A 13,175-nucleotide genomic window follows, 5' to 3' on the forward strand; every position below is an offset into this window, starting at 1 on the left:
GCAAGATGGTGAGCGCCAAGGAGACCGTGGAGGCCCAGATCGCCGCGTCGCCCGTTGTGGTGTACAGCAAGAGCTACTGCCCGTACTGTGCCAAGACCAAGACGCTGCTCACGCAGCTGGGCGCCAAGTACGAGGTCGTGGAACTGGACCAGATCGCCAGCGGCAGCGAGCAGCAGGACGCGCTCGAGCAGATCACGGGCCAGAGCACCGTGCCCAACGTGTTCGTGGGCGGCAAGTCCATCGGCGGCAACTCTGACGTGCAGAAGCTGCACAAGGCTGGCAACCTCGAGCCGCTGCTCGAGCAGAACGGTGCCCTGTGAACCGCCAGAATGTAGATGACCCATAATGAGATCGAGGCGCGCCTCGGCTCAGATTCATAGCCTTAGTCGTTGCAACCTAATAAACGACGAAGTCTTTATCCTTCTCCGTCTTGTTCCTTTCATTGCTGCACGGCCAGTGGACTTCCGTGCATTCATCAATGAGTGACGTCATTCACGTCGCTGCTTACGTGTGCGCACCCAAATCCTGTCTAAACCGATCGGTCTTATTGACGGATCACACTTCTCTATCAGCTCTGGAGACCATGTTCCGCAGTGCCAAGCCCAAGAAGAACAAGCGCCGCCGCGTCGCCGAGGACGAAGATGAGCATCGGTCTAGCGGCTCCAATGGTGAAGACGACGTGCCCGTCGTGCCAGCGGCCTCCGACCGCCGTGCAATCAACACCTTCTCGGTAAATAGGCCTCTGCGTCCGCACTCTCCCTCTCATTGCTAATAAGCTATGCGGTTTGCATGACAGACTGGTGGAGCGAAGAGAGCCAAGAACGTGGTTCAGACGCGGCAGATTGAGTCGGAGCGCGAGATCGTCCCGCAGCAGTATGCAGGCGACGCCACCTACGAGACCCAGATCGACACGGAGAAGGATCGGTGAGCGACGGAGGACTGCGGTGAGAGCGGCAGTGGCTGTGGACTCGTGCATTAACATTTTGTTCTCTTGGATTGTAGTGACGCCCGCGCTGTGATGGAGCGGAGCATCAAGGCGAATCAGGACGGCTCCGCCGACGCGGACAGTGGCAAGGTGTACCGTGGCCAGGCCGCCTACAAGAGCTACATCACCAAGAAGGAGTCACAGATTGGCATGAATAAGTACACAGGGTACGTCCTAGAGCTAGACTTCGATTATAACGCCTGTCACGTTGGTCTGACATGGGTCTCTTCGGCCTGCTCAGCACGCAGGGCCCTATCCGAGCGCAAACCTGGGCACGCGCGATCTCTCGCTTCGACTACCAACCCGATATTTGCAAGGACTACAAGGAAACAGGTTTCTGCGGTTATGGTGACAGCTGCAAGTTTCTCCATGACCGCAGTGACTACAAAAGTGGGTGGCAGATCGAGAAGGAGTACGCGGAAAAGGAGAAAAAGCGGCAGAAACGCCTTCAAGAGGGCCGTGGTACGTATATTGTCTTGCTGGGCGTCTCACCTGTTGGCTGATATTGATTTGTATTGACATTGTTGCTGTGGGTAGACCCCGACGAAGAGAGCGACGATGAAAGCAAAAAGGCAGCCAAAGACGATAAGGAAGAGCAGTTCGCGTGCACAATCTGCCGTGCTCCATTCCGCAATGCCGTGGAAACGATGTAGGTGGACTGAAGAGAACCAATCTAGTTTTGGAGATGTGTATAATGGCGAAAATGTATTCGCCTTGGCTGATGGCACTAACTATACCTTGTGTGCGCTCCATACAGTTGTGGCCATTTCTTCTGCGAAGCGTGTGCATTGAAGCACTTCAAGAAGACGTCGCGGTGCTTTAACTGCAAGAAGCAGACCAACGGTGCATAGTACTGCAGCGCATAAGTGATGCTGCTGTGTTGCCAACTCAACTGACTGTATGTATGTGTGGCTACTTGTTGCACGCAGGTGTCTTCAACGCCGCGAAGCAGCTGCGGGCGAAGGAGCGAGCGCAGCGTGATGAGGAAGCAAACAGGAAAGATGGCAGGTCTATCGCGTCGACCGATAATGCAGATGCACCAATAGGGACACAGGACAATGACGAGGGTGGCGAAGCGGGTGGAGGGTGGACCAAGGTCGCGGAGTCGTCGTAGCGGTCTCGGCCTCACCCTAGAAACCAAATACCGGTACTGGAAATACGCAACAGAATGAGAGATGAAGAAGATGCTGAAGTGTCTTCGAGACCATTACATTTATATCGTTCGCTCCTTGGCGCTTACTACATGTACTTTATTAACCCTTCTTTCCCATATCCTCCGCCACCAATAAATACTCCTCTGCTCGACTCGCTGCACGTGCGCAGCGTAGCCGGCCCCCTATCTCCTAACTCAATAGCCGCCTGCACTCTCCAGTATCGACTTGGCGTACGGGTGGAATACGATCCACCCGACGAGGAACGGATTCATCAGCTCCATGATGCCATTGTTCCAGACCGTGAACGTGGTGCGGTTCCACGGAGGAGCCAAGGCGGTCTCGTGGATCAACGTCATGAACGAGCGCCCCAACTGCGACAGCGCCGCGGCGCCAACAAGCGTGACGATGTTCCACGTGTTCATACTCGTAGTGACGATCCATAACATCCACGCCAGCATGCCGGCGGCGCCAAACAGCACCGACGTGATAAAGTCTGCTGCTCTCGACGCCCTCCAGCGCCGGAAGCACCGGACTCTCTGCTGCTGCGTCGTCACCACGTCGAAGAGGAAGTGTCCCAGCTCGGCCGACGCGACCGTGACGAAAAAGGCAGCGAACTCGCGCGGGAGGTTGCTCGCCAGCGGGTGCTCCACGAAGTCCACCACTTCCACCAGAATGACCGTCACATGGACCATCGCGATCGTGTCCAGCGTGACCATGAGGAAGCACTCGAGCACCTTCTTGGTCATTACGACGCGGGATATCACGATCATGGTCCATCCGCCCAGCGCCACGAACAGATAGTCCAGAATCGCTATTTGTGTCTCCGACCCCGTATAGTGCGCGATCATGGTGCTCATGGCGGTGACGGTGAGTGTGCCCTCGTGGATGAAGATGGCTACGCCGTCGCTGGGTGTAGGAGCGAAGCACGCAGAGGCTACCGCGACAAATGTGCCCACCGCGGCACTCGTGACGACGGTACTCTCTACATATATGGCGACGACGGTGCTCACGGCGGCAGCTGCTGACGCTGCGACCAAGGCCACGGTGACCTGAGCGCCGCGGACGCCCTTCATCCACCTGTCTGTGAATCTTGCTATCGCGTAGTTCTTGGGCTCCATTCTCTCGAGCAGTTCGCGTTCATATTGAGCCCGGTCCGTACGCGGTCGCTCCAAATCTCCTCCACCAAATACTACCGCGACTGCGGCCTCTAACGGGGCCAGGAAGCGCTGTCGGATGCGGAAGTGCCACCAGCTCTTCTCCAGAAGAGCGATACCTTGGCAAACCTGCAGCAGGTACACGGACCAGCGCGAGTGGCCCACGAGAATAGAGAAGAAAATGAAGGAGAGCAGCAGCGTCGACGCCGCGAGGGTGGCGAGGAGCACGACGAACGTCCCCTTAGCCGAGATGGTCTTGGACTGCAGCGGTTCTTGGGGCTGCGCGCGGAGCGAGTGCGAGCTGTAGCTGGTGACCGACGGCTCCATGCGCCGCCGCTCGGTCTGGGCGGCGCGCTTCCTATCGAGCTAGCCGCCCTCACGTCGAGAGGGAGGGGAGAAGCCTGGCAACTGCCTATGATGAACGCGGCGCGCGGCAGCAAGACTGGCAGTGGACCGGGCAGAGGGCACAGTTGTCATTTTAATCTTTGCACGGGCTCTGCACCCTCCTCGATTAAAAATTATGCAAACGCCGCCATACAAAAACCAAGTCTTCACGACACCTACCCATTTTTCAAGCCTCGGATTGGCTGATCAGCGAGTCCCGCCAATCGACCAGAAGGCGAAGACCCATTTTGAAAGACTGGAAGTCTTCTGAACACTTTTGACCCAGGCTAACTTCTACCGTAACCATCTTTCGAAGGCCTGGACCATGGCTATAACACTCGAACGCTGTCCGCTCCAAGTTTTGGAGGCGTTTTCCTGTACGAAGCTTGCAGACGACAGCCAGATTCGCCACCCAATCTCATGCTCGAGCGACCCTGTCCGTCCTGTGTTCTCTCATACTGTATGTCTTCTGTACGGAGATTCAAAAATTACGGTATGCATTTCGAGGCTCGTACAGTAATCACACGGGCCCCGTGAAAGCTGGCACAACCAGCTTGCCCCGCTGCGCCAAAACTAGCGTATCATTGATGACACGGCATTATATCTGTTGACTTACCACAATGCTACGTTACGTTTGCCTCGCCCTCTCCGCATACGTCTAACAACTGTAACTCGCAAGCTCCAAGTCGCGAGATGCTCGGCGGAATATATCGTGGTGTCGCCAACAAAATTGGGAAATCCAAAAATGGGTCTCAAATCGGCCAGGAGTGGTACATGGACCGTAATAATCTCCGAGCGCCTCCGAGTCCTTTATTATCTGCTGTCAAGTTCGACGCCAGCACAGGCTGTGCCACAGCGGCGGCACCACACCCGTCTGCTTCAACGACAAACAATGCATTGCGGTGCGGTTGCCCAGCCACTAAATCTTGAGGATTGCTTGAGCGCTGATGCAGCAATGCCGACAGACCCGCCGCTTTTTTCTCACGACGAGAGTCGGAGTGAGTTGCAGCAAACAACACCAAGAATTTTGCTGGACGGCGCCGAGAGCATCGCACTCGCTCGCACAGCGCCGTACCCTACGCGTCGCAGCAGGTGGATGCAGCGTTAAACATTCCACGACTTTCAATTTGCCGCCGGCGTTCTCGCTTGGTGATTGCAAGTGCATGCGAGATTAACTGGCCAGATGGGAACAAGCCAGTCAGGCGCCCTCTCGCCCATCTGTATTTCCGGCCAATGGGGAGGTCGTGTGGAGATGTGCGCCCCATGACTGGTCGAAATCGGGCGGCGCCCCAGCCCTATGCACACATAAAACAAAAGAAACGAAAAGAGACCCCTCCATACTGAGCCCCAGTCGTTATTTCCCCCAGTCATTATTTAGGTGTCGCGCGTGGGGGCCATGTCGGAGCTGCCGGAGCGGCCGCCCTGCCACGCCGCGTGCTCGGCGCACGCGCTCGCGACGCTCTTCTCGGTGCTGACGTTCGTGCTGCTGCCCGCGGGCGTCGTGGCGCTCGTGGAGGTGGGGGACGCCTACCTGCTGCTCTTCCTGGGCCAGCTCCTGCTGGCCGTGGGCGCCGTCGAGTGGAGTTGGCTGGCCTTCCGCATCCGCCAGCGCCTGCTGCTGGCCGTAAATCTGCACGAGGACGCGGCCACGAACCGCAACACAGCGGCGACGACAGCGACGGCCCCGGCCGCCACCAGGCAACAGGACGCGGGACGTCAGGCACAGCCACAGCCACAGACGCAGCAGGCTGAGGACGACGCACGGAGGCTGCGTGCGCTGGAGGATCAGCCGTTGCGGAGAGAGGACCCCAGGGAGAGCTACGCACGCCTGCTGAGCGAGGCCATGCGTGCCAAGAGCTTCGCCATCGCGCCGCTGGCCGACAGGATATGCTGCGGGAGTTGGTTCATCGCCGCCTTCTTTCTGGCCACGCTGGGCGCCGCCCTGAGTGTGGCGCTGTCCTACGCGGTGGAGAGCTCAGTGTTCGACAGCCGCAACCCGGACTCGGGCTGGCGCATGATGGTCGGCGCGTCGGTGGAAGCCGCCTTCGTGTCTATTTTCTGCAGCTCACTCGCCCCCTCCGGGGCGGACGCCGTCGTGCTCGTGGTATATCAGGCCTGCGTACTCGTGGCCAGCATGAACGCGTACCTGAAGCTCCACGTGAACGTCATCGCCTCGGACGCACAGGTGGACCCGCTGTTTATCATCTTGGCCGGCGCTATCATCATCATCGTGTTCCGGGTCGTCACGAGCAAGGTCGTCATGCAGAGCCTGCTGCTCGTCCTGTGCGACATTCTCGGCCTCGTGTGTATTGTGTCGCCGCTCATCGCCTTCGCCGACCTGATCGACCAGACCATGAACCAGTCATTTAGGAACCAGCTCGCGCTCTTCGTGCTCGTGGTGTTGTCGGCAGACGTGGGGGACAGTCTCGCCAAGGAATTGCAGCTGAACTGGCCACAGGTCTTCAAGTGGTGTCGCCACCCGCTGCTCAAATCAGAAGCTACCACAAAGGACGTGGAAGCGTTGGCCATCTCGCTGGCATGTGGAGCAATCATGATCATCGCTGTACGCCTGGGCTCTGGAGGGTCAGATTTTAATGCTGTGGAAGTGATCGTGCTGTTTTGTGCCATCGCGTTGGGGCAGTGGTGTCGACTGTGGATGGCACACGTTCGGCAGATGGCCAAGGTGTCTACGTCGGCGTTTTATTTCCCAGAGGGGAGCCGGACGTGTGGCATTCTTGACCGAATGTCGGTTTTTCTCGTTGCTATCATCGTCTATTACCCATACATCAAGCAAAAGTATTTTTCGTAGAACTGGTGCCGTCCAACCACGAGTGAACTCAAGACAACTGCAGTTCAGCTTCCGACAGGGAGAGCAACCCAGTCATACAAGCCACAGTGCGAAGCGAAGCACAGTGCGAAGCGAAGCAAGGACCAGTACCCTCTCGGCATGAGGTACTACTTCTTGTCGCACACTACCACTAGCGTCATTTATTTATTTATTGGGGCAAGGCGAGCAAGAAGCAGCTGCGTGAATCCCCACGCTCATCAGGGCGGAGCAGCTAGTGTGGGAGCAGAACGCTGCATTACGTTCTATCGAGAGCGATTTTGTCGATCTATAAAATGACCGTAAGATCAGGAGTTCGCAACGACCTGTTATCCTCTTCAAAATCAAATGTCAAGTTCACGTTTTCTGTTTGTGCATGCTTTCAAGAATCAGCAAATGAGATACGTCCAGCATTCCTCCTCGCTACATTGGCTGCGAATAGTACGCGTACGTAGTACAAAGGTTTTGAATTCGATTAGGGTATCCGCGGTGCTTCGTTACCATGGATGTCATAAGTAGAATAACCTTGAATGCATCGCATCACATCACAGCAAAGCCTTCCTGACTAATGCGCGAATGCGAGCGCTGGACTTGACAAGACCAAGATAGACGCCCTCGCGTTCGTTCTCAAGGGAGATTTTGGCAGAGTACTCGGCGGCCATTTTGCTGGACAGCTCGCCCATTTCTGCGTATTTGGAGTGGCTACTTCCGCCTGAATCCCCGAGAGAGTCCATTCGCCTCTCCAAGTCCAAGATAACGTTGTCTTTCAAGGACACTTGACTCGCGATCTCTGACCATTTAGCATGAAGCGATTGTTCCTCAGTCGGTAAGTCTTGCACTTCAGTGCGTTCAAGCACTCCTTTGAACTCATTCCGCCGAGATTTCCACTCGTGCGCAATCAAAGTCGCTACCGTTATATCACGCTTGCTCTTCTCGGCGCTAATAGACATGCGAAGTTCAGCAATCTGCTTGCGGAAGTCCATGGCAGCCCCCTGATCAATACCCATCAGGATCTGGACGTGCCCTGTGGAGTCATCGACGGTTCTTTCGTTCAACAGGATTTGATCGTTCATGTGGCTGTAGGCATCCATAAGACTTCTCTTGTCAGAACCCATACCCAACAGCACCGACGCAGCGGGGTTTGGCTGCTGTTGAGGGTTTTCCATACGGCCACCATTTCGAAGAGAATGAACGGCGTCAGCCAAAATATTTGAGCCATCGGTCGCCACGCTTTGAGTGACCATGCGTTCTGAACGTTGGGAATACGCTGCCGCACTACTAGAGTTAGCAAGCGCTCTGAAAATTTCTGTTGGCTTTGCCTGGGACACACCGCTGACACCACTGTTTCTGCTAGAGGTACCAGTATTCATGGGCGAAGAAGGCGATCGTCCTTCTTCCACATCTTCACGTTGTGTGCAACCGTTAGCAAACCCACGCGAAGCTGCTGCTGGTTTGCCAGCACTGTTATCTCTCACAGATCCATTCTTAACCGCGTCAGTATTTTTCTGCCGCAACGTCAATACTTCGTCTTCGAGCTGCTGCATACGGTTCATGAGCTTCCTTGCCCACCTTCGAACACACGGTGGACAACTGCACCCTCCGGCAAGAAGGTCGCCTCCGTGACCTTTGTTGGCACGATGTACGAAGCTTCCATCACTAGACGGTGTTGTTTTACGAAGCAATGATTGTGTAGGTGCGGGGGCGGTGGGCTGCATTGGGCGGATCGTTGGTTGTATAGGTGTTGAGATGCTGGGCAGAGCTGTCCTATCTGGCAGTGATTGTGCAGGAGCGAGGATGCGGGGTTGAGTCAGCCCAGATACATCAGAAGGCGAATCGGTTGATGCATCTTCCTGTGACTCCTTTTCCTCCACACGCGGCCGCTTGTTCTCATCACTTGAGGACTCCGCCTTTTCATTCTCTAGCGAGGAGTCATCCGGGGCACCTCTCTTTAGATCCGGTTTCGACGCAGTCTCATTTCCACCCCTACGGGATATATAAAAGAGGGTGGGGGGTTCGCCAAGTTCGCCAAGACGTCCACGTTTCTTCAGATACGCTTTCCGCGCCTGGTACCTCGCCCTTGCCTTGCGTTCTGCTTCCTTTTTCAGCTCCTCCTCGTTCATCATAAGTGGTGTCGTCGGTGGCGTAGTGGCTGGTGGCGTCGTGGGCGTCGACACGCTCAGCTTGTCCTGGTCGCACGGCTTCACTCGGTTCATATGGATCCGCAGGCTCTGCGCGCTCGAGAACGTCTTGCCGCACTTGGTGCACGTCCTGGACGCAGCCGGTCGTCGACGGATCGCCGCGGTCGTCGATTTCTCCTGGTCGCAGGGCTTGATCCGGTTGAGGTGGCCTCGCAGCCCCTGCCAGCTGGCGAAGGTCTTGCCGCACTTGAAGCACGTCTTGGACTCGACTTTGCCCTCCCCCGCCGAGGGCAGAGTGACGGGTTGTCGTTGGTCGCACGGATACACGTTGGCCAGGTGCGTCCGCAGGCTCGTGGCAGACACGAAGGCCTTGCCACACTTGAAACAGAGCAGCGTGCCGGCCGCCTCCCCCCTGGCAGCGTCGGTGGACTCCTGGCTGGCCTCGTCCTGGTGGGACGGAGGGGACTCGGCCACGATCTCCTCGCGGGCGGCGGGGGCGTTGGAATCCAGATTCTCCTGGTGCTCCTGGGGCGGCCTGGCCGGCGCGATGGGCGGCGGCGGCGGCTTGTCGCCCAGGCGCTCGTTGCGCTGCAGCATGCCCAGCACCTGGCGTACGGGGAAGAGCTCCTGCAGGGGCTTGGGCGCCGCCGCCGCGGCAGGATTCGGGACCGCCTCCTCGGTTGCCATGGACGGACTTTCGGGAGACTCGGACGATTTGCGTATCAGCGAAGCACGCAGACTGAAACGAATTATTTTTGTTGACGACAGATAGCCTGGAATGATGGCAGCAAATTGAGTTTTCGCCACATACAAAAGCACCGGCAATTGCTAAAGGAATACGCTGCAATCAATTCAGCACTCTAATTTGATGGACAAAATCGTTCGTCGTAGATAGAGAGAGAGCACACACTTTTTTTTCTCATTTCTCTTCTATGGAATACCGGTAGAAACCAGGTCTCAGAATCCAGAGACCGAAAAAACTTACCCAGAGACCGAAAACTTGTCATGGAAGGGGGTCGAGCACACGGCCGGCTGTCGCCCAGGGGGGACCTGCCGCCCATGACGCGCCGGGAGCTGCTGGCCACGCGGGTGCTGTCCGTGGACGCGTACTGGCAGGAGCTGCGTGACCCGCGCGGCCGCCCGTCCAGGGAGATCCCCGTGCCGCTCTGGCCGGGTGAGAGTCTGGCGCAGTACGAGCGCGAGTTCGGGCGCTGGCTGGCGGCGCGCCGGCTGTCGCTTGCAGCCATGCGCGACGACCCCGTGGCCGAGCGCAACTGCCGCGTGCAGTTCGCGCAGACGCGCGTGGCAAAGCCCAACGAGTCGAGGCAGCAGCACCAGCAACAGCCGCAACGGGGCTCTCGGCCGCCCTCTCGCTCCATTTCTCGCTCTCGTTCCCGATCACCACCTTCGCAATTGCCGAGACGCATTGGTGTGGCGCCGCAGCAGCGGGTGTATCGCGAAGATGCCAGAGCGCACTCGGCGACGGACACCGGGCGCCCCTATGGGGCCAGACAAGCAACAGAGAGACAGTATCGCGACCGAAGTTACTCGCGGGAGCGGCCCCAAGCACATGGCAGTTGGCAACCCCCGCAGAATGCTGCGCCCGGGCATCGTCAATATACTCGTGACCCGTCGCCTCGCGGGACGCAACAGCAGCAACAAAATGCCCCAACCAGATCACCGCGGTACAGAACTGCATCACCTCCACCAAGTGACAGGTTGTCACCGCAAGTCCGTCGGTCAACCTCGCCTCAGCATTCGTTCACCCAACACAGGTCGAACGCGGACAATCTACGCAGACAGTTGCTCGCGAGACGAGTGATCTCGGTGGAGGCATTCCGAGACGAGATGTACAAGCTTCGGCACGGGTTTATCAGCGAGGACGACCTCAAGCGCACGCATGAATCGATTGTTCGGATTCCAGTCATTCTATGGCCTGGGGAGTCAATGGCTCAGTACACACAAAAGTTTGAGCGGTGGCTCGACATACGCAACGTATCTCTGGCATCGCTGCGCGATAACCCGGCCCGAGAGCGGTCGTTGTGGCACTCGTTTGCGTACACGAGGGCGGGGACATCTGATTTGGGCGAACCACCTCGTGCTAGATCCATGTCTCGATCGCCTACTCGGATCCGTTCGCGCTCCAGATCAAGGTCAAGGTCAAGATCAAGATCATCGTCTAGGAGCATTCGGAGGAGCTCTGAGAGGGGTCGGCCACCGATGCAAGTTGCTTATGCTGAAACGAAGCCGAAACAAAGGGAATATACTCGGGCTGCAGTGCCAGCCGATCGATCCTACGAAGAACGGCGGTCGTATTCCCCCGAGCCACAGCGTCGATCGAGGTCGCCGCCGCCAACGATCGCGCCGCGTGAAGACCCTCGTCTCTACGACAACAAGACTCGCAGGCAACTTTTAGAGAGGCGAATCCTTTCATTGGACGTCTTTCAAAAAGAGGTCTCGGAGAATCCACCGGGAGCCGTGAGCGCCGGGGAAAACATCCTTCCTGCAATTCCAGTTCCTCTCCATCCGGGAGAATCGATGGGTTTGTACGACCATCGTTTCTGGACCTGGCTAAAGGATTACAACGAAACAAAGGATTCGCTGCGCAATAACCCGGCCAGGGAGCGCATATTCCGGGTGGCATTCGCCTATCTCAGGGTCAACAGACCTCAAGGATCAGCGACAACACATAGTCGAACTGTGGGAGCTCAGGACCTCCGACAAAGTGCTGGAGCTCAGAAGCCCCCGGATCCTCGACAAAGTGTTGGAGCTCGGGCTAAGATGTCGATGGAAGTCTTGAAATCGGCACGAGAGCGATTATTACTGAATGCCAAGAGGCATGCCGAAGATGCCAATCGCAATCACCAGCTCCAGGCATCACACGAAGTTCATGAAAACAAAAGGGCACGGGTAGAAGCGGAAGGCGGTGTCTGTGTAATCCCAGAGATGCCGTCCAATCGCGTTTTGGCCAGTGCACCAGAGGAGAGGAATACGCCTCTCGAGGTAACGTCTTCCTTTCGAGCAATGCCTCAGCCAAGTGTGACACTATCAACCAGCAAAGCTTCAACACAATCTTCATCTTCAAAAGCAATAACAGAGGCACCTGGTTCTGTCGGACCCTTGCGTCCCTCAACTTTATCACAAGTGCCGCCAGTGGCGTCTACGTCTCCACCCCAAACGCTCCGATGGACTACCCCACTGAGGAAGCAAAGACCACTTGTCGCGAAACCAGCGGTGGCGTCCTCAGTGACGACACCCATACTTCAGTCGAGCCAAGTTGCGGTGTCCTCGATGACGACAGCAAAATCACGGATTGTTGCGGCCCCCACACTCCAGCCGAAACCATCGGCGGCATCCTCAGCGACTACAGCACCGTTACGGACGCCATCAGCCACCACCCAGTTGAAACCTAGCTCAACTACAATTTCGCAGTCAGGAGCGGTCCCGACGAATGTTACAGCTTCTCGTTCTTTGGCAGCTCCAGCCCCGAAGGCGATCAAACCAGCTTCAGAAACTCCTAGAAAGGTCGGGCAAACGGAGATCCATGCGGGTGGGGCAACAGGAACCCTCAAACCAACTGAAAAACCAATGGGGCTCGTGCCGCCACAAGAGCAGACAGCAACTATTCAGAATTTAGCTCGAAAGGTGGAGCCAACGCTGCGCTTGTTGCAGAAACCGATGCCGCCAAACGGGCGGGAACCAGAGCAAGCCGCTCAAGCTCCAAGCCCAATTGTCGAGTCAGCGTCGTCGTCCTCCTTCTCGTCGTCTTCAACAGTAACACCAATAGCACCATCGCCACAATCGTCAATAGCACCAGCTTCGGTACCAGCAGCACCAGCAACTCCGACAGTGACCCCTTCAAGTGCAGCTGCCCCCACAAGAACGACGACTACACCCAGCGCCGACGTTGTTCAAGTTGACTCGGCCGACACGGACGATGCCGCATCTGAACCTGACACGACGCCAGCCGACTCCGCCCAACACGAAATGTCCGACTCGAACCCAGCGGACGACTCCGACGAGCACGACGGCGACGTCATGAACCCGGACGGCTGTTGCTGCACCAAGTGCATGCGCAACTGGGCCAAAACGCTGACGGAGCGCATGGACCAATTGGAAGAGAACGTCATGGGCCTCAAGCGCGAAGTGAATCAGGCCCCTACCACCACCGTCGGCAGTTCGTAGTGAATGTAGAGGTAGCGCGAGCTTGCTGTAAGTCAATCATACCCTCGTACACATCGCACTTAGTAGAGGGCACACACAATAACTTTGGCGGCACCACAGCTCCAAGATACGGTATCGATATGGCCGATCCGCATCGCAGTCGTTACGCCGCCACGCGGGGCGAGTTCAACTCGAGATGCCGCTCTCCGCCCGCCCGGAGACCGGACGTGCCTGAGCGATGGCGCTCCTCCTCGGTCGATCGCCACCGCCGCTCTCCACGTCCCGGCGCCGCGGGGCGATACCCCGCGCGGTCCCAGTCGCCTCGACGTTGGGCTCGTCACCGAAACAACCGATCCCCATCGCCGCCGCCTC

At 57.3% G+C, this 13,175-nt stretch overlaps 6 protein-coding genes across 7 annotated transcripts; 4 read left to right on the plus strand and 2 right to left on the minus strand.

The window, feature by feature from the left end:
• Nucleotides 1-5: 5 nt before the first annotated feature.
• IUM83_01355 (Glutaredoxin) lies at nucleotides 6-320 on the plus strand (the record flags this gene model as incomplete). The annotated part of the gene is made up of 1 exon (XM_067925201.1): nucleotides 6-320. The coding sequence occupies one exon, from the start codon at nucleotides 6-8 to the stop codon at nucleotides 318-320; it is 315 nt and encodes a 104-aa protein (XP_067797608.1).
• Nucleotides 321-583: 263 nt separating this feature from the next.
• On the plus strand, nucleotides 584-2,099 carry IUM83_01356 (RING finger protein; the record flags this gene model as incomplete). The annotated part of the gene is made up of 7 exons (XM_067925202.1): nucleotides 584-730; nucleotides 797-924; nucleotides 1,003-1,152; nucleotides 1,227-1,447; nucleotides 1,523-1,634; nucleotides 1,743-1,828; nucleotides 1,915-2,099. The coding sequence occupies 7 exons, from the start codon at nucleotides 584-586 to the stop codon at nucleotides 2,097-2,099; spliced, it is 1,029 nt and encodes a 342-aa protein (XP_067797344.1).
• A 234-nt stretch (nucleotides 2,100-2,333) lies between these two features.
• On the minus strand, nucleotides 2,334-3,620 carry IUM83_01357 (Phosphatidate cytidylyltransferase; the record flags this gene model as incomplete). Its single annotated transcript, XM_067925203.1, has 1 exon — nucleotides 2,334-3,620. The coding sequence occupies one exon, from the start codon at nucleotides 3,618-3,620 to the stop codon at nucleotides 2,334-2,336; it is 1,287 nt and encodes a 428-aa protein (XP_067797624.1).
• A 1,453-nt stretch (nucleotides 3,621-5,073) lies between these two features.
• On the plus strand, nucleotides 5,074-6,486 carry IUM83_01358 (Phosphatidate cytidylyltransferase; the record flags this gene model as incomplete). Of its 2 annotated transcripts, none has more annotated exons than XM_067925204.1 (1): nucleotides 5,074-6,486. In XM_067925204.1, the coding sequence occupies one exon, from the start codon at nucleotides 5,074-5,076 to the stop codon at nucleotides 6,484-6,486; it is 1,413 nt and encodes a 470-aa protein (XP_067797342.1). The 2 variants fall into 2 exon arrangements, with proteins under 2 accessions (XP_067797342.1, XP_067797341.1); XM_067925205.1 differs by having other exon boundaries at nucleotides 5,599-6,486.
• Nucleotides 6,487-8,412: 1,926 nt separating this feature from the next.
• Nucleotides 8,413-9,326, minus strand: IUM83_01359 (Zinc finger, C2H2; the record flags this gene model as incomplete). The annotated part of the gene is made up of 2 exons (XM_067925206.1): nucleotides 8,413-8,419; nucleotides 8,572-9,326. The coding sequence occupies 2 exons, from the start codon at nucleotides 9,324-9,326 to the stop codon at nucleotides 8,413-8,415; spliced, it is 762 nt and encodes a 253-aa protein (XP_067797605.1).
• A 372-nt stretch (nucleotides 9,327-9,698) lies between these two features.
• IUM83_01360 (uncharacterized protein) lies at nucleotides 9,699-12,824 on the plus strand (the record flags this gene model as incomplete). The annotated part of the gene is made up of 2 exons (XM_067925207.1): nucleotides 9,699-9,958; nucleotides 12,539-12,824. 2 exons carry the CDS (start codon nucleotides 9,699-9,701, stop codon nucleotides 12,822-12,824), a joined length of 546 nt encoding a protein of 181 aa, XP_067797262.1.
• Between the last annotated feature and the right edge of the window lie 351 nt (nucleotides 12,825-13,175).

Source organism: Phytophthora cinnamomi (assembly GCF_018691715.1).
Source record: "Phytophthora cinnamomi strain GKB4 chromosome Unknown Contig14, whole genome shotgun sequence".
NCBI lineage: Eukaryota > Oomycota > Peronosporomycetes > Peronosporales > Peronosporaceae > Phytophthora > Phytophthora cinnamomi.